Here is a 20,755-nt window from a genome sequence, read left to right as displayed (position 1 = left end):
CTCACCACACTGACCAGATTTTCACTATTCTGACTGGATCCTCACCACACCGACCAGATTCTCACTATTCTGACTGGATACCCATCATACTGACTAGATTTTCACTATTCTGACTGGATCCTCACCACACTGACTAGATTTTCACCATTTTGACCAGATACTCACCATGCTGACTAGTGTTTCACTTTTCTTTTTTTTTTAATAAACATTTTATTGAGATATTTTTGGTTTTACAACAACAACAAAATAAACAATATACATGAATCTATAAACATAGTGCAAAAGCCGTCTTCCTCCCTTACAGGTCCAACCTTTATTAACCCCCTACTCTAAGCTAAACTAACCCCCCCCTTTCTGCTGACGATTCATTTTCCGCGAAGAAGTCGACGAACGGTTGCCACCTCCGGGCGAACCCTAACAGTGGCCCTCTCAAGGCGAACTTGATTTTCTCCAAACAGAGAAAGCTAGCCATGTCCGATAGCCAGGTCTCCGACTTCGGGGGCTTTCAGTCCCTCCATGCTAATAATATCCATCTCCGGACTACCAGGGAAGCAAAGGCCAGAACGTCTGCCTCTTTCTCCTCCTGGATTCCCGGATCTTCCGACACCCCGAAAATCACCACTTCTGGACTCAGCGCCACTCTTGTTTTTAATACCGTGGACATGACATCTGCAAACCCCTGCCAGAATCCCCTGAGCTTCGGACATGCCCAGAACATGTGGACATGGTTCGCTGGTCCTCCCGCACACCTTGCACACCCATCTTTTACCCCAAAGAACCTGCTCATCCGGGCCACTGTCATGTGAACCCGCTGAACAACCTTAAACTGTATCAGGCTGAGCCTGGCACATGTTGTGGACCCGTTGACTCTACTCAGCGCGTCTGCCTAGAGACCATCCTCTATCTCTCTGCCCAACTCCTCTTCCCACTTGCCCTTCAGCTCCTCGGTCTGCGTCTCCTCTGACCCCATGAGTTCCCTGTAGATGTCGGAGACCTTCCCTTCTCCAGCCACACTCTGGAAACTACCCTGTCCTGTATCCCCCTTGGTGGTAGGAGCGGGAAGATTGAGACCTGTCTACGTAGGAAGTCCCGCACCTGCAGGTACCGAAACTCATTTCCCCTCGCCAATCCAAATTTCTCCTCCAACTCGCTCAGGCTAGGAAAGCTCCCCTCTATAAACACATCTCCCATCCTCTCAATCCCTGCTCTCTGCCATCTCCGAAACCCCCCGTCCATCCTTCCCGGGGCAAACCGGTGATTATTACAGATAGGAGACCAGACCGATGCTCCCTCCGCTCCCACATGTCTCCTACACTGCCCCCAGACTCTCAGAGCCGCTACAACCATGGGGCTGGTGGAGTACTGTGCCGGCGGGAACGGCAGAGATGCTTGTTTCACTATTCTGACCAAATACTCACCACACTGACTAGTGTTTCACTATTCTCACCAGATACTCACCACACTGACTAGTGTTTCACTATTCTCACCAGATACTCACCACACTGACTATTGTTTCACTATTCTCAACCAGATGCTCACCACACTGACTAGTGTTTCACTATTCTCACCAGATACTCACCACACTGACTAGTGTTTCACTATTCTCACCAGATACTCACCACACTGACTATTGTTTCACTATTCTCAACCAGATGCTTGCACACTGACTAGATTTTCACTATTCTCACCAGATACTCACCACACTGACTATTGTTTCACTATTCTCACCAGTTACTCACCACACTAACTATTTATTACCCTCTGCACTTCTTTACTTTTACCATCCTGATGAGTTACCAGCTGTCCTTGGCTAGTTTGTCACCAACCTGACCAGTTTTTGTTAAATCACCACTGGTTGCGAGCTTTAACCAGCAATAGTTTTAAATGTGCCGTATTGCGAAAGTGGTGACTGCTTTGCTGGTTAAGACTAAGGATTTACAGAAAAAGTGCGTGTAGGACTAACTGCTTTGCTCTTCAATAAAAGAGCTGGTTCAGACTCAATGGGACGAATGGCCGTCTTTTATACTGTGAAATTCCACAATCCTATGATCAAGTAGTGATAAATACTAAACTTATGCTGCTGGACTAGTTAGAAACTGGACAAATGCCAATTGTATCCTGCCATGCACCCCCTGACCCCTTCCCCCCCCCCCCCATCCCCTTTCCAAATCACAAATGTTCTGTTTACTGTGACTGCGCTGATGCCTGTAAGTCAGAAGGTTGTGGGTACAAGTCCCACTCTTGCGACTCGAGTACAAAAGCTAGGCTGACACTCCAGGACAGTACTGAGGGAGTACTGCACGGTCAGATGGGACATTAAACTGAGGCCCTCAAGCGAAGGATCTCTTGAAGCTGTTTCAAAGGTGAGCCAGGGGAGTTCTCACCGGTGTCCCAAGGAATATTCATCTTGTAACCAACATCACTGAAGCAGAGTGTCTGGTCTTTATCGCCTTGCTGTTGTGGGGCCGTACTGTGTGCAAATTGGCTGCTATCATTCCTACGTGAAATCATGCTAGACTTCAAAAGTAAATCGCTGGCTGAAAAGTGCATTGGGACGGCCTGATGTCGTGAAAGACACTAAATAAATACTAGCCTTTCTTTCATATTTGCAAAACTCCCCGTGGTTATGGGATGTCCAAACATAAAAAACATGTCAACCATCTCCAGGTGAGCCAGTCCCTAACAGGTTGCTCAAGTTCGATGTGTATAGCTCATTACATTCCACTGACTTTGGCTGATGTTATAAACATTCCTCAGCACATGTTTCTGAAGGATGGCCTCGCTCAGCGAGTGTAACCCATCCTTTCTGATCTGCAGCCAATTCGTCCGTCTGGTGTCATGTGATACCAATGAGCTACAGACAACTTTTCCTTAACTTTGCCCTCGGAGCATCCAAGCAGCATTCCCTCCATCAGGAAGCTGACGGCCATTCCCAGTCAGAATACACCACCAAAGTCAGACGGTTGAAATCTCTCCAGGTTTCCTCACAGACGGTTTGATATGCTCTCCTGACTTCATTGTTGTCTATTCCAGCAGATTTATTACTCTCCAGGGCAGCACGGTAGCATGGTGGTTAGCACAATTGCTTCACAGCTCTAGGGTCCCAGGTTCGATTCCTGGCTTGGGTCACTGTCTGTGTGGAGTCTGCACGTTCTCCCCGTGTGTGCGTGGGTTTCCTCCGGGTGCTCCGGTTTCCTCCCACAGTCCAAAGATGCGCAGGTTAGGTGGATTGGCCATGATAAATTGCCCTTAGTGTCCAAAATTGCCCTTAGTGTTGGGTGGGGTTACTTGGTTATGGGGATAGGGTGGAGGTGTGGGCTTAGGTAGCGTGCTCTTTCAAAGGGCCGGTGCAGACTCAATGGGCCGAATGGCCTCCTTCTGCACTGTAAATTCTATGATTCTATGATCGCACAGTAACCGCAAAGCCTCGCTCAAATCGTGGCTCTAAATCAGAGGATTGTGCTATGTTGCTTGTCAGCCATGCAGCAGAAGGGGTTAGTATCTCATTATTGGGTCGCAATGGTTTACTGGAATCATGATATATTCAGTAAGTATCGTTGGCAAGTCTTCACAGACCCATGACTAGCGGTTTCCTGCAATGGAGGTAATGAGGTACTGACAAGCTATTCTACAAATCATAGAATCATCGAAGAGACCATTCAGCCCATCAAGTCTGCACTGATCCTCTGAAAGAGCACCCTACCTAGGCCCACTCCTCCGCCTTATCCCCGTAACCCCACCTAGGGGCAATTTAGCATGGCCACGCTACCTAACCCGCACATCTTTGGACTGTGGGAGGAAACCGGAGCACCCGGAGGAAACCCACGCAGACGCGGGGAGAACGTGCAGACTCCGCACAGTCACCCGAGGTCAGAATTGAACCCGGGTCCCTGGTGCCGTGAGGCAGCAGCGCTAACCACTGTGCCACCGTGCTGCCCAATGCCTCGCACAAGCAGGTAAGATGGCATCCGTTGCTGCAACATGGAATCTGATAGGGTCAGATAGGCTGTAGTGCTGTGGTCTGTGACGTGTGTGTGTGTTGGCCGAGGGTTGCTGAATCTGATTGGATGTGCCTGGAGGATTTCTTACATTGGCCTCCCGCCATTGACTGACCCAACTCCACTTCCCCATCTCATTCCCCACGGCCCAGCAAAACTTTCCCCCTTCAAGAATCTTTCCAAGACTCTTTTGTAAGTTGCGACTGACTCAGCTCCCACCATTTCAGGCCACGCATTGCCGATCGTAACGGCTCACCGCGCAAACCACGCAACGCGCATCAATGAACAATATGTGAGCCTAATTTAGGCTCTTCCGCACATAGAAATGAAAGTAATTCCAACAATGCGAATCGAATTAGAATGGTGTCAAGGTAAGCTCTGCGAAAAATAACCATGGCCCGCAGATCAGGTTTCCTTTATCAGTGAATCCAATCACTGCACTCGGTTTGAACCTCACTGACCTTTGGCGCAGGAAGTCCAGTTGTTTGCCTGCACTGTTTACCTGGCGAGTTTTGTGGTGACCGGCTGGGATTCTCCGATTTGGTTGGGCGCCAAATTCCCCGTTCCCGCTGGCAGCGGTGGTGGGGCGAACTCCCGGAGAATCCCGGCCTACATGTAGAAGAGAAACCGACTACGGGTAACCTGTATTTAGTTCGCAGTTCGGCGGCCCCGTTGTGCCCGGTGCAGATTTGGGTGCAACGGGTGAGTCACGTGCGAGCCCCAAATCAGGCTCTGTGCCGGGCATCGGGCCGACCGTGAGTCACCCGACTCGCTCTGCCCGGCACGATCTGTATGTTTAAATGAGCCTTACGGGGAGTCCGAGTCGCTGTGGCAGCGTACGCTCCGACATGTGGCTACGGATAGTGATGGTAGAGTCTTCAACTTGCTCTCCATCACGTGGCTGACCTGGAATCTTTCCCACTCTCACCACCCGCTATTGCTGTGTGGTGGAAAGGTTTTGCAGGTTGACGCGCTCAACCTGTTTGGCCGAGTTATGACCATCGAGTTCTGGAGTGGGACGGGAACCCGGAACCGCCAGCTCAGAGGCAGCGACTTTACGTTGAACTAGGGACGGTAACATAATTCTTGATGCTTACGCTACTGGCACCTTGGAAATGCCACCTGTGGAACACAGCCTGGATCAGAGATAGGTCTACAACATTTAGAACATAGAACATAGAACATAGAAAATACAGCACAGAACAGGCCCTTCGGCCCACGATGTTGTGCCGAACCTTTGTCCTAGATTAATCATAGATTATCATTGAATTTACAGTGCAGAAGGAGGCCATTTAGCAGCGATTCTCTGGAACACTCCCTGCTAGGAGCTCAATCTACACTAAATCTATTTTTTTATTTATTCTTTCGTGGGGCGTGGGCATCCCAGCATTGATTGCCCATCCCTAATTGGCCTTGCATGAGGGCATTTCCAGACTCAACCACATTGCTGTGGGTCTGGAGTCACATGTAGGCCAGACCGGGTAATGAAGGCAGATTTCCTTCCCTAAACTAAAGGAGATTGGCGAACCAGATGGGTTTTTACGATAATCGACAATAGTTTCAGATTTGTACAGAATTCAAATTCTTCCATTTGCCTCGGCGGGATTCGAACACAGGCTCCCAGAGCATTATCCTGGGTACGCTAGATTACTAGAATAATAGAATTTACAGTGCAGAAGGAGGGCATTCGGCCCATTGAGTCTGCACTGGCCCTTGGAAAAGAGCACCTTACTTAAGCCAACACCTTCACCCTATCCCCGTAATCCAGGAACCCGACCCAACCGGTTTGGACACTAAGGGCAATTTAGCATGGCTAATCCACCTGACCTGCACATCTTTGGACTGTGGGAGGAAACCGGAGCACCCGGAGGAAACCCACGCAGACACGGGGAGAACGTGCAGACTCCGCACAGACAGTGACCTAAGCCAAGAATCGACTCTGGGACCCTGGAGCTGTGAAGCAACTGTGCTAACCACTGTGCTTCCGCGCCACCCATGTCCAGAGACAATACCACGACGACACCACCTCCCCAGTATTGTGGGAATTTCCCTGCCTGTCTTTTGGAGAGAGGGAGAAAGATGATTGAAAGTTCCCAGTGGGGTGTCAGCTGCAGTTTCGTGGGAGCACTGTTACCTCAGGATTAGGGTCACTTTCCAATTTTGGGACTTGAGAACATAATCTGGGTTGCTGTCTCAGCTAGTTACCTGAACCTACCTGAACCTACCGCGGATAGCACAATTGCTTCACAGCTCCAGGGTCCCAGGTTCGATTCCGGCTTGGGTCGCTGTCTGTGCGGAGTCTGCACGTCCTCCCCGTGTGTGCGTGGGTTTCCTCCGGGCGCTCCGGTTTCCTCCCACAGTCCAAAGATGTGCAGGTTAGGTGGATTGGCCATGATAAATTGCCCTTAGTGTCCAAAATTGCCCTTAGTGTTGGGTGGGGTTACTGGGTTATGGGGATAGGGTGGAGGTGTTGACCTTGGGTAGGGTGCTCTTTCCAAGAGCCGGTGCAGACTCGATGGGCTGAATGGCCTCCTTCTGCACTGTAAATTCTATAAGGGACTGGTGGGTAAGATGCTAAATCAAGGGGACAGCACGGTGGCACAGTGGTTAGCATTGCTGCCTACAGCGCTGAGGACCTGGGTTCGAAACCCGGCCCTGGGTCACTGTCTGTGTGGAGTTTGCACGTTCTCCCCGTGTCTGCGTGGGTCTGTCCCCCACAATCCAAAAGATGTGCAGGCTAGGTGGATTGGCCACGCTAAATTGCCCCTTAATTGGAAAAAATAATTGGTACTCTAAATTTATTTAAAAAAAGAAAAAGAAACAAAAGAGATGGTAAATCAAAGCATTCCCTGTATCGCAAGTGGAATTTAAAGATCCTGCGACACTGTTCAAAGAAGAGCAGGGGGAGTTCTCCTGGTGTCCCGACCAGCATCTACCCCCTCAGCTAACACCGTAAAATGGATGACCGGGTCATTTATTTCATTGCTGTTTGTGAGAGCTCACTATGCACAAAATGGCTGCCTCAACTGTGATGTCCCTTCAAAAATACTTTGCTGGGTCGTTAAGCATTTTGGGATGTCCCGAGGCTGTGAAGGCCACTTTAGTAAATGCAAGTTAGTTTTTGTACATCCTTTCTGATGATTGAATAAGTTGTGGAATCCACCATCGAGCTGGCAGTACATGACCTTTGGCAGGGCGCTGATGGATGTTCTGAATGGAATACCTTCTCATGTGTTTAAACTTAAAGCTAAATCATATTATTTGTGTAAATTTTTATGTGAGCGTTCGATGGATGAAACAGCCCAGCTGGTTCGTAAGTGCACAAAATGGCCAGGAAAACTCTCTCCACCAAGGCCCCCCGGCCTCCCCATTGCAGCCACGATTAGATTCCATTAAACTCGCCGTCGCTATCCCTAATCTAAACAAATCAAGCCACCCGGTTATTTTATTTAAACTAATTCCATGTCTCCGACACCATCTTAAACAGGACATTTAATAGACCGGAGTTCTTTTTTCATTTCTTCTGGAATTACATAAACACAGCGTGCAAAGAGTCAGCCCTGTCCGGCCCCACTTCAAGCATCTGAAATGTTTCGAGCCTTGTGGGTTCGATGGATCCGTTAACTGGCTCCAGCTGTAGGCTCTCTTCATCCGTTTGCTTTGTGGCCGTGGCTGCCACTATATATATCAGCAGATGATTCTCCTGACGGACTCTCAAAAGATGAGCCCCAATCAGGTGTACATATATTTGCGCGAAGGTGGGACAGCACATAAGGAGGCCACTTTGCCCATTTTCACGAGCAAATTACTTTTCAAAGCGGAGTTGTAATATTTCCCTTGCTTCCAATCTAAATTCGGCATAGTACCTCATTCTATCCACAATTGTATTGTTCGCAATCCTATATATAAGGCGCAATTCTAATGGCCCGTTGTGCCCAGCGCTCCCCACGCTATTCCCAGAGAATAGTGGCAGAGCTCTAAACGGGGTTCGTGCTGGGTGCCAAGTAGAGCGCGATAGTCTCAGCATGCGGCACCCGGAGCAATCTGGTTAATGCCCTCGCTGGGCGGAAACTGGAATTGCATATTTAGATGACTCTCTAAACTCATTTAAATATGCTCAACACGTTCGAGGTCGGAGCCGGGATTCGGCAGCCTTACTGGCGCAGCGTGAGGCCAGCGGGGTTTCCATAAACGGGGAAGCTGATGAATCAGCGAATCTAGCCCTAAGCTTGGGTGGATTGCAATGGGAATCATGCCGGAATATCTAGAAGTTTCACATGCTCTTTTTATCTGCCGAAAGTACTTAATTGCTTTTGGTGTGATCAGGAGCAGTCAATCATAGTTAAATGTTTATAAATATTGTGGTTAGGTTCAAAGCAGGGTGTTTGAGATGCATTCAAGCGTAATTGGAAGTGAAAATAAACTCCAGGCATCTGGCTGCCTTGAAGCTATTACCTTGTCAATTATTGCCTATGAAAAACTTTTACTCTTTGAAAGGGAATAGAAACCTCTCAGATCCTGAGAGGGTTTAAAGCCTTATGATCTGGTTTTGATGTTCTATGAAGTAACAGCATCTGCTTTCTACACCCCTGTCTGAGGCAGCAGGTATGAGGGACAGGTAAGTGAAAAAGCAGTGATTTTTCATTGTTTCTGCCTGGACTGCTCTTTAGTTTCCAGACAAGGGTGACTGATGGCAGAGAGGGCTGAGGGGGAGGGGGTGTATCACTGATGAGGGTCTCTGATTGGGGTCTTATGGGGGTCTCTGGTAGGTGACTATGGTGTGGAGGTTTGATGGGGGTCTCTGATTGGGTCTGATGGGGTCTCTGATTGGGGCATCTGATGGGGTCTCTAAAGGGGGGGGTCTGATGGGGTGTCCAATGAGGAGTCTTTGATGGGGTGTAGTGTGTTGAGGGGGGAGGATGCCCCTACTTGTCGGTGGGTGGGGGGGGGGGCAGGATTTGGGTTGTGGGGGGTAGGGGGGCCAGCCGCTGGACCTCAGTATCCGACTGCCTGCTCAAAATGGGAGCCCAATAGCGGGATTCGTAACAGAATCGCTCAAGCTCCCTGCCTTGCATTAATTAGCATGGCAAAGGAGAGAGAATTACTCCTGGGTGTCGCACCTAGCGGCCGTGCAAACCAGGAACAATTCACTTCTGGCAGGAGAACATAGGGCTGGATTCTCCGGCATCGCACTCATGCCCAACGGCTTTCCCAACGGCATGGGGGTGCCCACTATGGGAAACTCCAATGGCCGGCTGCCGGGATGGAGAGTCCCGCTGCCGGCGGGGGGCGTGCCGCACCGGAAAACGGGTGCGGAGGCACAGAGAATCCCGCCCACAGTCTCCCAAATGGAGAATCCTGCCCTTGGACATTTGGGGGGAAATTTGCCCCCATATTTTCAATCGGGACTCATTTGATGGGTAGAAAAGCACCAAATTATCCTCAGTGTGTTTGGGAATATACCCCCACCACTTTGGAGGGCGTCCTCCGAAGGAATTAGTGTTCCAGTGTCAGAGGATAGAGATCGGAAAAGGAAAAGGATTCTTTTCAGCAGTGTCTTTCATCAGCTCAAGGGAACTCCTCTCCAACTCAATTGCTCTGACCCTGCGTTGTGCAGATGGATGTAGATTACAGTCAGGCCTTTAGTTTCCTGCCTTTGTTGCTGGCTTTTGTGTCTCTGTCCACCATATCCTTGGGACATAAACCAAGAATTGGAAAGTCAACGACTGGAATAGAATTGGGGATGAAAATATGTCTTTGATAAGATTTTTGAATAATTTTGCAAAAACTGAAGTTGTATATTTAGTTTAATACATTGGTGTTGTGTCACCAAAAACCTTTCATTCAATCATTGACTTATCTTTTACTGCCAGCTACTTGTGTTATGACCTAGAGGCTTTGCCCCTTCATTCCTCTGCCAAATACACTGACTCCTATTGACATTTGGTTCCACAGACCCTGAACAAGCTGAGTGTTGTGGCCAAGAGGCTGGTCTTCACAGGTCGACCTGAACCTCAGCTATTGGCTGGTAATTCCATTGGATGAGGTGGGGCATCACATGGGCCTTGAACAATCATCCATGAGGGTGCAACTGAGCCAATCGCCACCAGATGGGTGAGGAGTGGAAAGTCCCTGGATGATATTATCCTCCCCCGGTCAATGGGTTCTGACTCAATTGTAATGCCCCAACTACACACCCAATTTGGAAGGTTTTATTACTACACGTTTCGATGGAATCCTGGAAACTCTCTAAAACAGGGCAACTTTAACCTTCCTATCCCCAGCCTGGCATACATAGCTGGGGATCAAACCAGGGATTTTCATTTTACCATTTGGCCCATCCAACCCCCGATCAAAACCTATTCGCCGAGAATCGTGCCCCGCCGGCCCGATGCTGGCTTCCCCATTCTCCGGCGCCGATTCTCAGGAGCCCGCGGGATTCCCGCCGCGCCGGTCGGGGGGGGGGGGGGGCGTTGACAGCATCCCCCCCCCCCGGCGATTCCCCGGGCCCCGATGGGCCGAGTGGCCGGCGGGTTTGGCCGAGTCCCACCGGCGTAGGTTACTCAGATACCACACGGCGGGGCCTGACAGGTGAGTGTGCGGGGGGCCGTCCTGGAGGGGGGGGGGCAGGGGGATCCGACTCCCTGCCGATCGGCGGGCGGGCTGGTTCCGTGGGGGCCGACTTTACTCTGCACCGGCCCCCTGTAGGGCTCCGCCATATTGCCCGGGGGCCGGCGCGGCGAAGGGAACCCCCGTGCATGCGCGGAAACACGCCGGCCGTAACGCGCATGTGCAGAACTACACGGGCCGTTCCGTGCATGCACAAATTTGCGCGGGCCGTTCCGCGCCGGCTGGAGCTGTGCGGACCACTCCGGCGCCAACCTGGCCCCCTAGGAAGAGGAGAATTCCTCACTTCCGGTGACGCCGGAGTCGTTGGCGCCGGTTTTCACGCTGGCGCGGGAACATAGCCCCATTATTGGAGAGTCCCGCCCATTATATTTCTTACTTTTCCAAATGCTGATGAAAGGTCATCGACTTGAAACGTTGGCCGGAATTCTCCAGCCGTTGAGATCCCCCCCCACCCCACCGGCAACGCACTCCCGCTCGTGGGTTTCCCGGTGATATGGGATGGCTTCAATGGGAAATCCCACTGACAATCAGCGGGAGTCGAGAATCCTGCCGCCAGCGAACGACGCGCCGCCAAGGAACAGGCGGCCGGGGGAACCGGAGAATGCCCCGCCCGTTAACTCTGCTTCTCTCGCCACAGATGCTGCCTGACCGGCTGAGTAGTTCTAACATTTTCTGTTTTTATTTCAGATTCCCGACACCCGTTTTTACGATCGGGGACCTTCCTTTGTCCGGCTTTCCACTTGATTTTTAACGGCTCTCCAAATGTTCTCATCCCGCCCATTATAACTCTCGTGTTAACACACCCTTCGTGATGCAAACCAGAACCCATTGCCCCAGCTCTGCGATCCTGGTTCGTTGGTTTAGGGGGAAAGCAGATCATTAAACAGTAATGGTTTTTTAAATTTGTTCCTGCCTGTCTGACCTGCCAATGGATTCCTCCAGTCCCTTTGCCTTGTTCTCATCCGATTGGAGCTGCCTAATTCTGGCATCTTCTTCCTCAGCTGACGCGGCAGGGATTCCTTGCAGCAGCCATCTTTCCCTCATGGCTTTGGACTGGAGAGGAAGGAAGAAAGACCTGATGAAAACATTCGTCCACAAAATGAACACGTCACAAACCAATGACGTCAGACATCGATTCTCACCTCTCTGTCGCCGTGCCGTCAGCTGCCTGGGCTCTATGCTGTGGAATTCCCTCCCTCAACCTCTCCGTCTCTCTACCCTCCTCTCCTCCTTTAAGATGCCCCTATTTCTTTGGCCAAGTTCTGTTCATCTGTCCTAATATCTTCTTTTTGTGGGCGGCGCAGTAGCACAGTGGTTAGCACTGTTGCTTCACAGCGGCAGGGACCCGGGTTCGATTCCCGGCTTGGGTCACTGACTGTGCGGAGTCTGCACGTTCTCCCCGTGTCTGCGTGGGTTTCCTCCGGGCGCTCCGGTTTCCTCCCACAAGTCCCAAAAGACGTGCTGTTAGGTGAATTGGACAATCTGAATTCTCTCTCCATGTACCTGAACAGGCGCTGGAATGTGGTGACTAGGGGATTTTCACAGTAACTTTATTGCAGTGTTAATGTAAGCCTACTTGTGACAGTAAAGATTATTTAAAACAAAAATTCAGATCAAATTTTGTCTGATGACTTTTCTACAAAACACATGGGATATTCTACAACATTAAAGGGGGTTACAGAGTCATTGAGGTTTCCAGCACAAAAAGATGCCATTCGGCCCATCATGCGTGTGTTGGTCATCAAGCACCTTGTCTAATAAAGGCAACTGTCGCATATGTCTTCTCAATCACCTTATCTACCTATCCTGCTGCCTTTAGGAATCTTTCGATAGGCACCCCAAGGTCCCTCTGGTCCTCTGTACTCCCTGGTATCCTACTGTTCATTGTCTATTCCCTTGCCTTGTTAGTTACCCAGATAGCTGGCATGGCAGGCTGAATTCCAAATTCCACTTCTGTGTGTGTGTCATCCAAACCCCCCAAATTTCATCGCCATCCTGCGTTTGACTTGCAAGTTTGGAGTTGCGCAAATTACTTTTGGGTGGCAGCATCAGAGGTTCTGATTCTATCCAAATCACTGAAAGTGAGTGTCATTTCTGACTCTTTATTCATCCCAGGTACAGTCCACACCGCGCATAGCGAACATATTTGTGCCTACGTGGTTTGCTCGCCGAATGTCTAATTCATCGGTCTTCTTTCCCCTGAAGAGAAATGATTGAGCTGCTGCTCTCTCTTCTTCTTGATATAATCACGACTAATATGCTTCAGGATCTTCATTCCACCCATGTCATATAATTCCCTGCTGTTGTGCGTTCACAGTGTTTCTCCATGAGCTGCTCACCGGCAAACTATTTGGTAAGTGTAATTGGGAGAGTCCGTCTGTGTTCCCATGAAGTTTGACTGATGATAGGGTGACATGGTGGCCCAGTGGTTAGCACTGCTGCCTCACGGCGCTGAGGGCCCAGTTCCGATCTCGGCTCTGGGACACTGTCCGTGTGGAGTTTTCACACTCTCCCCATATCTGTGTGGGTCTCACCCCCACAACCCAAAGATGTGCAGGGTAGGTGAATTGGTCACGCTAAATTGCCCCTTAATTAGAAAAAAAAAGGTTTGACTGATGATACTTGATCATGTATGCAATGCCTACCTCTGCATTCTGCTCGCAGCTAGTGATGGAATCCCGGGATGAGGTCCAAAAATCACTGTTAGTGGACGATGATCCATCAATAAAGTGAATTTCTTCCCATAAAGGAATTGGTAGAACCGTTTTATTCCAACAATGATTCTTTGGTCTTCTTTCTCTATTTGCACACAATTGCTTTCGGATTTATTCAAGGTCCTCATTGCGAAGGCTGTTGTCTTCTCTTCACCTGTGGCCATTATGTGAGAAATCACCATCCTAACCCAATAAGGTGATGAGTCACATGCCAGCTGCAAGGGTAAATTTGGATCAAAATGCGTCAGGACTTCTGACTTGAGTAGAGCCTCTTTGGTTTGCATGAATACTCTCTCACATTGATCCCCCCCCTTCCCACTTTACATTTTGACACAGTGGATTGTGTAAGGGTTTTAGAATAGTAACCAGGTTAGGGACAAACCTTCCATAGTAATTTAGTAAAGCCTGAGAAAGATTGAAGTTGGTTGACATTTTGAGGTTCCTCGGTAATGGCTTTGACTTTGGAAGGTGACTTATACAGTCCCTTGGCATCGATAACATGACTCAGATATCCAACTGAAAATTGGAAAAATTCACATTTGCCTTTTTGGTCGCTTAATCCAGAATCTGCTAATCTCTGGAGTGTGGCATAGAGGTTGTGGAGATGTTTTTCTTCATTCGTCCCAGTAATCAGGGTGTCGCCCAGGCAACACTGGGCTCTGCCTAATCCGCTCAAGGTTTGGTCTGATTGTGTACGGCAATGACCTAGTCTTTAAGCAACTCGCCTGACTTTCTTCATTGATCTTCAGCTTTACCGAGATATCCTTCATGCTTCCCAGTTCGCCGTTGAAGACAAGAGCATGTTTCTTCAAGATTTTGGGCAGACCATTCGCAATCTGTCTTGAGATTTACCTCGGCCCAATTTAACCTGAACTTTCCCACCAAGTTCTTCCCATTCGTGTCGGACAATATCCTTTGACTATGTGCAAGGACAAATCTGCCGTCATTCCATTTAATTGCACTGTTACATCAATATGGCCCTTTGATGGAACCGCTTCTCCGGTGTTGGTTTTTAACACTGACTTGGAGGGTTTCAGAGCAAAATGTTGGAGTTTTTCTTGATACACAGTCTCTGGCACCAGTGAGGTGGCTGCCCCAGTGTCCTCCTCCATCTTCACCAGCTGACCGTCCAGTAATGGAGTGACCCCATATCGGTTTGTTGCGCCAGCATTAGCTGGTACATTTAACGAAAGTTTCTCTTCGGACTGCGAATCAAGTTCTTTCTCACGCCGAGGGCTCTGTACATTAGCAAGGTGCAGTGCGGCATTGTATATCCAGCGAAGCTGAGGGTGGCTTACAAGCTCAGGGACTTTTATTTTGAAACGGCGGAAGCAGCGGAGGAGTTTGCGAAGGCAGAAGGACTGTGGCAGAACTGAGAAATTGAGAAATGGCCATGTGCCGATGTAACCTCATGACTGTATTTTCTTCTTTTTCGATTCACTGCGTGCGGGTGTATGGGCTAAAGGAGCCAATATTGTATATATTTGGACTAGGGGCTTTCACTCGAAATGAGGGCCCTTTGGGGTGTAGGTGGATATGCGGGGTTTGTGTGCTAAAAAGGGGATTTCTGGGCTTTCCTAGGGGCGGGCAAGGGGGAAAGGGACCCGGGCGGGGGCCTCCACGCTGGCCGGTTTAAGCCGGCCAGTGAATGGGGGTGAGGTGGGGGGAGGGGTTGCGGCCATCGGAGCCTGGCAGAACAGGGTCCGAGTGGTCTAGCCGGGGTGGAAAGTTGGGGGGAAGGAACTGAGGTTGGGGGGAGGAGTTTTACAAGAGGCAGTGGACGGGAGGAGTTGGAGAGCGGGGGGTGGGGAGGGGGGGGTGGGGGGTGCTGTTTACAGCTCTTGGGTATCATGTACAGTACTCTTTCAGAGGTTGGATGGCGTTGAGTGTGGGGGGGGGGGGGGTGGGTGGGGGCGTGGACTCTATAGGTTAATGGTGACCATGGGCGGTTCCGGACTCCCTTTTCTTTTTCTCCTTTGTTTTTTGTTTCCACCGTGGGAGGGTTTGTTTTATTGGATGCATATATTGACAGGTGGGCCGTTGTTTGGGGTGGTGGGAGGATGGGATCGTTGTTATTGTTAAGGGGCTTGATTTTGTATTTGTTACCGTTTACTGTTTGTGGGTGGGGTGTACATTTTGAAGGAAAATGTGAAAATGGAGAATAAAAACATTTTTAAAAAAAGTTCTTTCTCACGTCCTTTTTGTACCACGTGGGCACTTTTTCCTGATTCAGCTTGTCATTTATTTTATTCGGCTCTTGCTTCCTGTATCTTTTGCTTGAGGCTTGTTTCTTTTCCCAAAAAGCGTGTGCAATGTGGCCCTTTCTGCCACAATTTCTGCACTTAATGTCCTTGCATCAAGAAGCTGCTGCTAAGTGACAGGTTTTTGCACACCTATGGCAAGTGCGCGTCTGCGTTTGTGTTCGGGTTTCAGCCGACATCTTGTGAATTCTTGTGCTTTAACGCAACTGTTGAGTTTCTTTGGTTGTTGATTCCATGGATACAGCGACTTCCAAAACTTTCTTTAAGGTCAGACTGCTTTTGACTAACAACCGCTTTTGAATAGCTTTTCTCCTTAAACCACAGACTAATCTATCTCTGATGGTATCATTTAACACATCCCCGAATTCGCATCGTTCAGCCACTCTTTTCAGTGTAGCTACAAACTGTGTGATCGATTCACCTTTTTCTTGGCTGCGCTTTTATGAAGCCTGAACCTTTCTGCGACAGCTAAATGAAGAGTGACACGGCAAAACCTCCATTATTTCTTTGTGTGTTTTTGTGTCTGGCTTTTACGGCTGTACCAGAATCCTCAGGAGGTTAACATTTCCTCCCCATTAGTCTCAGGAATGTAGGGACTTAAATATCTGCTGCTTTCTTGTTAGCTAGAACAAAATATTTGAATGTTCTGTATACGAGCTCTATTGCTCTGTATTCTCATCACACGGTCCCACGGTGCCAAAACCTCCCGCCATTTTTCTTTATGTCTCGTGCTGAACAGTGCCCGGCTGGGGTCTCTTCGGCAAGGCCGGTAGATGCCGGGTGGCCGTTCCATCCAGCGTCAGCACGGCTAAGTGGGTTTCTAAACTGACTGAACCGTGCAAGCCTGGATACCGCCCATTGTGGGTGCGACCCAGATCGCGATGTCTCACGAGATCTGGTTAGATCTCGGAAGGCGTAACGGCCATCGGGATTCCCGGGGAGGGCTCTCCCAGGATCTACCGGCTGTGTCCCACTCTGATTCCGACAGGACGCGGGCCTGTAACTCGCACCCTTAGTCATTTCTTTGGGCCTTTGTGAGTTTCTTCCCGGTCCAGCCAACACTTAGACTTTCTTTCAGCAATGGAGGAGCTGAACTCGCCAGCCAGACTAGGTCCTCAGAGATGAAGCCACCATTTTGAAAGAGTGCCCCAATCTCTAAGTGCGCTTGAGGGTCCCCAACACCCCCCACCCACAGGCAATGTCACCCCCCCCCCCCCCTCCGCACAATCAGATAGCACGATAGCACAGTTGTTAGCACAGTTGCTTCACAGCTCCAGAGTCCCAGGTTTGATTCCCGGCTTGGGTCACTGTCTCCCCACATGCGGAGTCTACACGTTCTCCCCGTGTCTGCGTGGGTTTCCTCCTGGTGCTCCGGTTTCCTCCCACAAGTCCCGAAAGATGTGCAGGTTAGGTGGATTGGCCATGCTAAATTGCCCTTAGTGTCAAAAAAACATCAGGGGCTGGTTTAGCACACTGGGCTAAATCGCTGGCTTTTAAAGCAGACCAAGGCAGGCCAGCAGCACGGTTCAATTCCTGTACCAGCCTCCCCGAAAAGGCGCCAGAATGTGGCGACTAGGGGCTTTTCACAGTAACTTCATTTGAAGCCTACTTGTGACAATAAGCTATTTTCATTTCATTTCATTTTCAAAAAGGTTACGGGGATAGGGTGGAGGTGTGGGAATGAGATGGACGTGTGGATTAGGTAGGGTGCTCTTTCCAAGGGCCGGTGCAGACTCGGTGGGCCGAATGGCCTTCTTCTGCACTGTAAATTCTATGATTCTATGACTCGCCATTTGATATGAGCAACGCTTCTGAGGTCGACAGCAGTGCCATCGACAGCTCCCCATTGATCTGACCTGACCTGAACAGGCTCCTCGCTGGAGCAGCCCTCCTTCATAGCACAATGATCCCTGTCGCCAGCTGAATGGTCGCTGGTTAACAGTCAGACCCACAGTATGACATCGGTTGGCATATGCTCGCATTCCACTCAGCAGATTTATTGGAAGGTTTGTTGGACTTAAATGAAATCCATATTTTGCAGTAGTTTGCAACATATTTGTTTGGCAGGCACATTCCCCTCCCGTTGCCTGTGAAATATTACTGTAAGCAGTTGATAGAAGCATTTAAAGAAAAGAATGCCATGTGGAACTAGTTAAGGACTAAGAACGTAAGAAACAGGAGCAGGGGTCGGCCTTACGTAGCCCCTAGAGCCTGCTCCGCCATTCAATGAGATCATGGCTGATTCTGTAATACATGATGAATTGCACTAGACATTTTTTTGACTCTTTTAAAAATAGAGCCTTGGCTCTTTCCCCTCTGGGTTCCTATATCCATCATAGACTAATGGGTCCTCGCCATCTCCATTGGCTGTAAAGGTAATGCTCCAGTGAAAGGAACAATTTTATTCCAGTTGCTCGGAGTCAACAGGTCAGAGCTGTTCATATTCCATCTGAAATGTGCATTAAATTTGCAAATCCAATTGATAGACAGAAAAAAGAAACTGGTGTTTATTAGGTACTTCAGCGTGCTAAAATGTCACAAGGCACTTCGCAGGAGAGCTATCAAATAAAATGTGATACCGCACCCCGAAGGGGATGTGAATGTTTGATCAAAAGGGGCTGGTTTTAGGGAATGACTTGTAGGAGAAGATATTGGGCTGGCTTCTCCGCAGCCCACGTGACGCGGTTGGGGGGCCATTGCCAGAGGCTCGCCCAGTGATGCTCCGGTCCCAACCGGCCGAAATCCTGACGTAAAGTCTGATCTGAAACGTCAGCGTTTTTACGCCGAAGTGGGGGACATAGCCCCATTCTTGGAGAATCCAGTTGGAGAAAATAGTGGTTAGGGAGGCAGAGAGTCTCGGGAGGGAGTTCCCCGAGCCTTGGGCCCAGGTTGCTGGAGGCACGGCTGTCCAATGAAATCCGAAATGCGCACGAGACCAGGATTGGAGGAACACAGAGACCTCGAATAGACTGCAAATGATGGCTACTCCGGAAAATGGAACGGCTATCCTGGGTCGGAATTCCCTGGCCGTCGGGATTCTCTTTTCCCGCTGGCTGCTCACCCCTGCCCACAGATTTCCCGGTGGGGTGGGGTGGCTTCAATGGGAAATCCCATTGACAAGCGGCGGGAGATCAGAAACCCGGCGCTGAGAAACACGCGGCTGGGGGAATCCCCACCCTGATCGTGTACAGAGCTGACCAGTCTCTGGGGCTGAGTGGAAATTGCGGAAAGAGGGGCTTTCTTCCGTAATCACTAGGCCGAGAAGTGTTTGCAATTGCAACTGGATAAAAGAAAAAGCCAGCTCGGACATTGAAACACCGAATTAGTCTCAACCGAGCCTCAGGAGAAAGCAGGGGCGAAATTCTCCTGAAACGGCGCGATGTCCACCGACTGGCGCCCAAAACGGCGCAACATTGAGGGGCTAGGCCGACGCAGGAGGAATTTCCGCCCCGCCAGCTGCCGGAAACGGCCTTTGTTGCCCCGCCAGCTGGCGCGGAAATGACATCTCCGGGCGGCGCATGCGCGGGAGCGTCAGCGGCCGCTGACAGTTTCCCACGCATGCGCAGTGGAGGGAGTCTCTTCCACCTCCGCCATGGTGGACACCGTGGTGGAGGCGGAAGGGAAAGAGTGCCCCCACGGCACAGGCCCGCCCGCGGATTGGTGGGCTACGATCGCGGGCCAGGCCACCGTGGGGGCACCCCCCGGGGTCAGATCGCCCCGCGCCCCCCCCAGGACCCCGGAGCCCGCCCACGCCGCCTTGTCCCGCCGGTAAGGTAGGTGATTTAATTTACGACGGCGGGACAGGCAATTTATCGGCGGGACTTCGGCCCATCCGGGCCGGAGAATCGAGCGGGGGGGCCCGCCAACCGGTGCGGCGCGATTCCCGCCCCCGCCGAATCTCCGGTGCCGGAGACTTCGGCAAACGGCGGGGGCGGGATTCACGCCAGCCCCCGGCGATTCTCCGACCCGGCGGGGGGTCGGAGAATGTCGCCCCAGATGTCCAACAGAGAAAGCAGGGCGAGGAATTCGTAACAACATTGGCGACGGGAAGTGGACTGAGGGCCGGTGTTTAGGGACACGGAACAAGCAGCCACACGCGTAATGAATGAGTCGGATTGTGTTGGGCTTTGTGAACGGGTTTACGCCACGTGGTTTTGGTATCAAGCATTTCCTACCTTATGATGTTGCAACTGAAGAATCTTATCTTCCAGCTGGTGTCTCTTGTCCTCTATTTCTGTCTGTCGCCGCCTTTTCTCCTTCAGAGAGAGAGAGAGAGAGGAAGAACGTTTTAAACAGGTAGGGGTTGACCGCACCCTGTTCTTCCGTCTCACCCTACTGTGAACCAACAGGGGTCTTATCTAAAAGAAAATTATTTCAAAATGCTTCTATTTTCTCTTGTACACCATCAAGGAGTATGACAATCAGAATTCAATTTACCAGCCACACTAACGATATGGGAGACTTGGGAGCAATCGGAATGTCACAGGCCGGAATTCTCTGGATGCCGGGATTCACTTTTCCCGCTGTAGCACATCCCCACCGGCGGGTTTCGTGGTGTAGTTACAATGACAAATCCCATTGACGAGCCCAAATGGATTAGAAATCCTGCCTAATGCTCTGGGCGCATGCCTCTCTGATAGATTATGGAATTTAAATTTCAGTCAATAAAATCGGGAGTTGAAAGCTAGGGTGGGACTTTCCGTTCTGGAGACCCAAGTCTGGTGGCAGCAGTGACTTCTGCTGGCGAGCAGGGTGGCTGAACATCGCCCCTCGTCTCTGTACCAGTCATCATAAAGTATCACTGATTATCGTAGAAACTCATCTGCTTCACTAATGTCCTTCAGTGGGGCAAATCGGCCATCCGTACCCAGTCTGGCCTCCATGTGACTCCAGGTCCACAACAATATGGTTGACTCAGAAATGGTGGAGTAAGCCAAGGGCAGTTAAGGATGGACTACGAATACTGGCCTTGAAAATGATGCCCACATCCCATCAAATAATTTTTAAAAAGTCAAATTTTGTGAGAAACAAAATATTTGTTTCTTCATAAGACCTTTCACAACCTCAGGATATCCCAAAGTGTTTCACAGTCAACCTAATACATTTTATGGTCACTATAAGATGCGCAGGTTAGGTGGACTGACCATGCTAA

At 50.1% G+C, this 20,755-nt stretch overlaps 1 protein-coding gene across 4 annotated transcripts in view; it reads right to left on the bottom strand.

Moving 5' to 3' along the window:
• Window positions 1-20,755, bottom strand: part of palm2akap2 (PALM2 and AKAP2 fusion) — a 475,642-nt gene that overhangs the window by 323,230 nt on the left and 131,657 nt on the right. For all 4 annotated transcript variants that reach the window (XM_072517289.1, XM_072517288.1, XM_072517293.1 and 1 more), the window contains exons 4-5: window positions 19,779-19,859; window positions 11,551-11,681 (exon numbers count right to left, since the gene is read on the bottom strand). In XM_072517289.1, coding sequence (XP_072373390.1) covers window positions 11,551-11,681; window positions 19,779-19,859 — 212 coding nt within the window. The remainder of the gene's footprint in view (window positions 1-11,550; window positions 11,682-19,778; window positions 19,860-20,755) is intronic.

The sequence above is a fragment of the Scyliorhinus torazame genome, chromosome 9 (assembly GCF_047496885.1).
Source record: "Scyliorhinus torazame isolate Kashiwa2021f chromosome 9, sScyTor2.1, whole genome shotgun sequence".
NCBI classification, from domain to species: Eukaryota; Metazoa; Chordata; class Chondrichthyes; order Carcharhiniformes; family Scyliorhinidae; genus Scyliorhinus; species Scyliorhinus torazame.
Note: the sequence above shows the minus strand (reverse complement) of the source record. Positions and strands in the feature narration are given on the sequence as shown.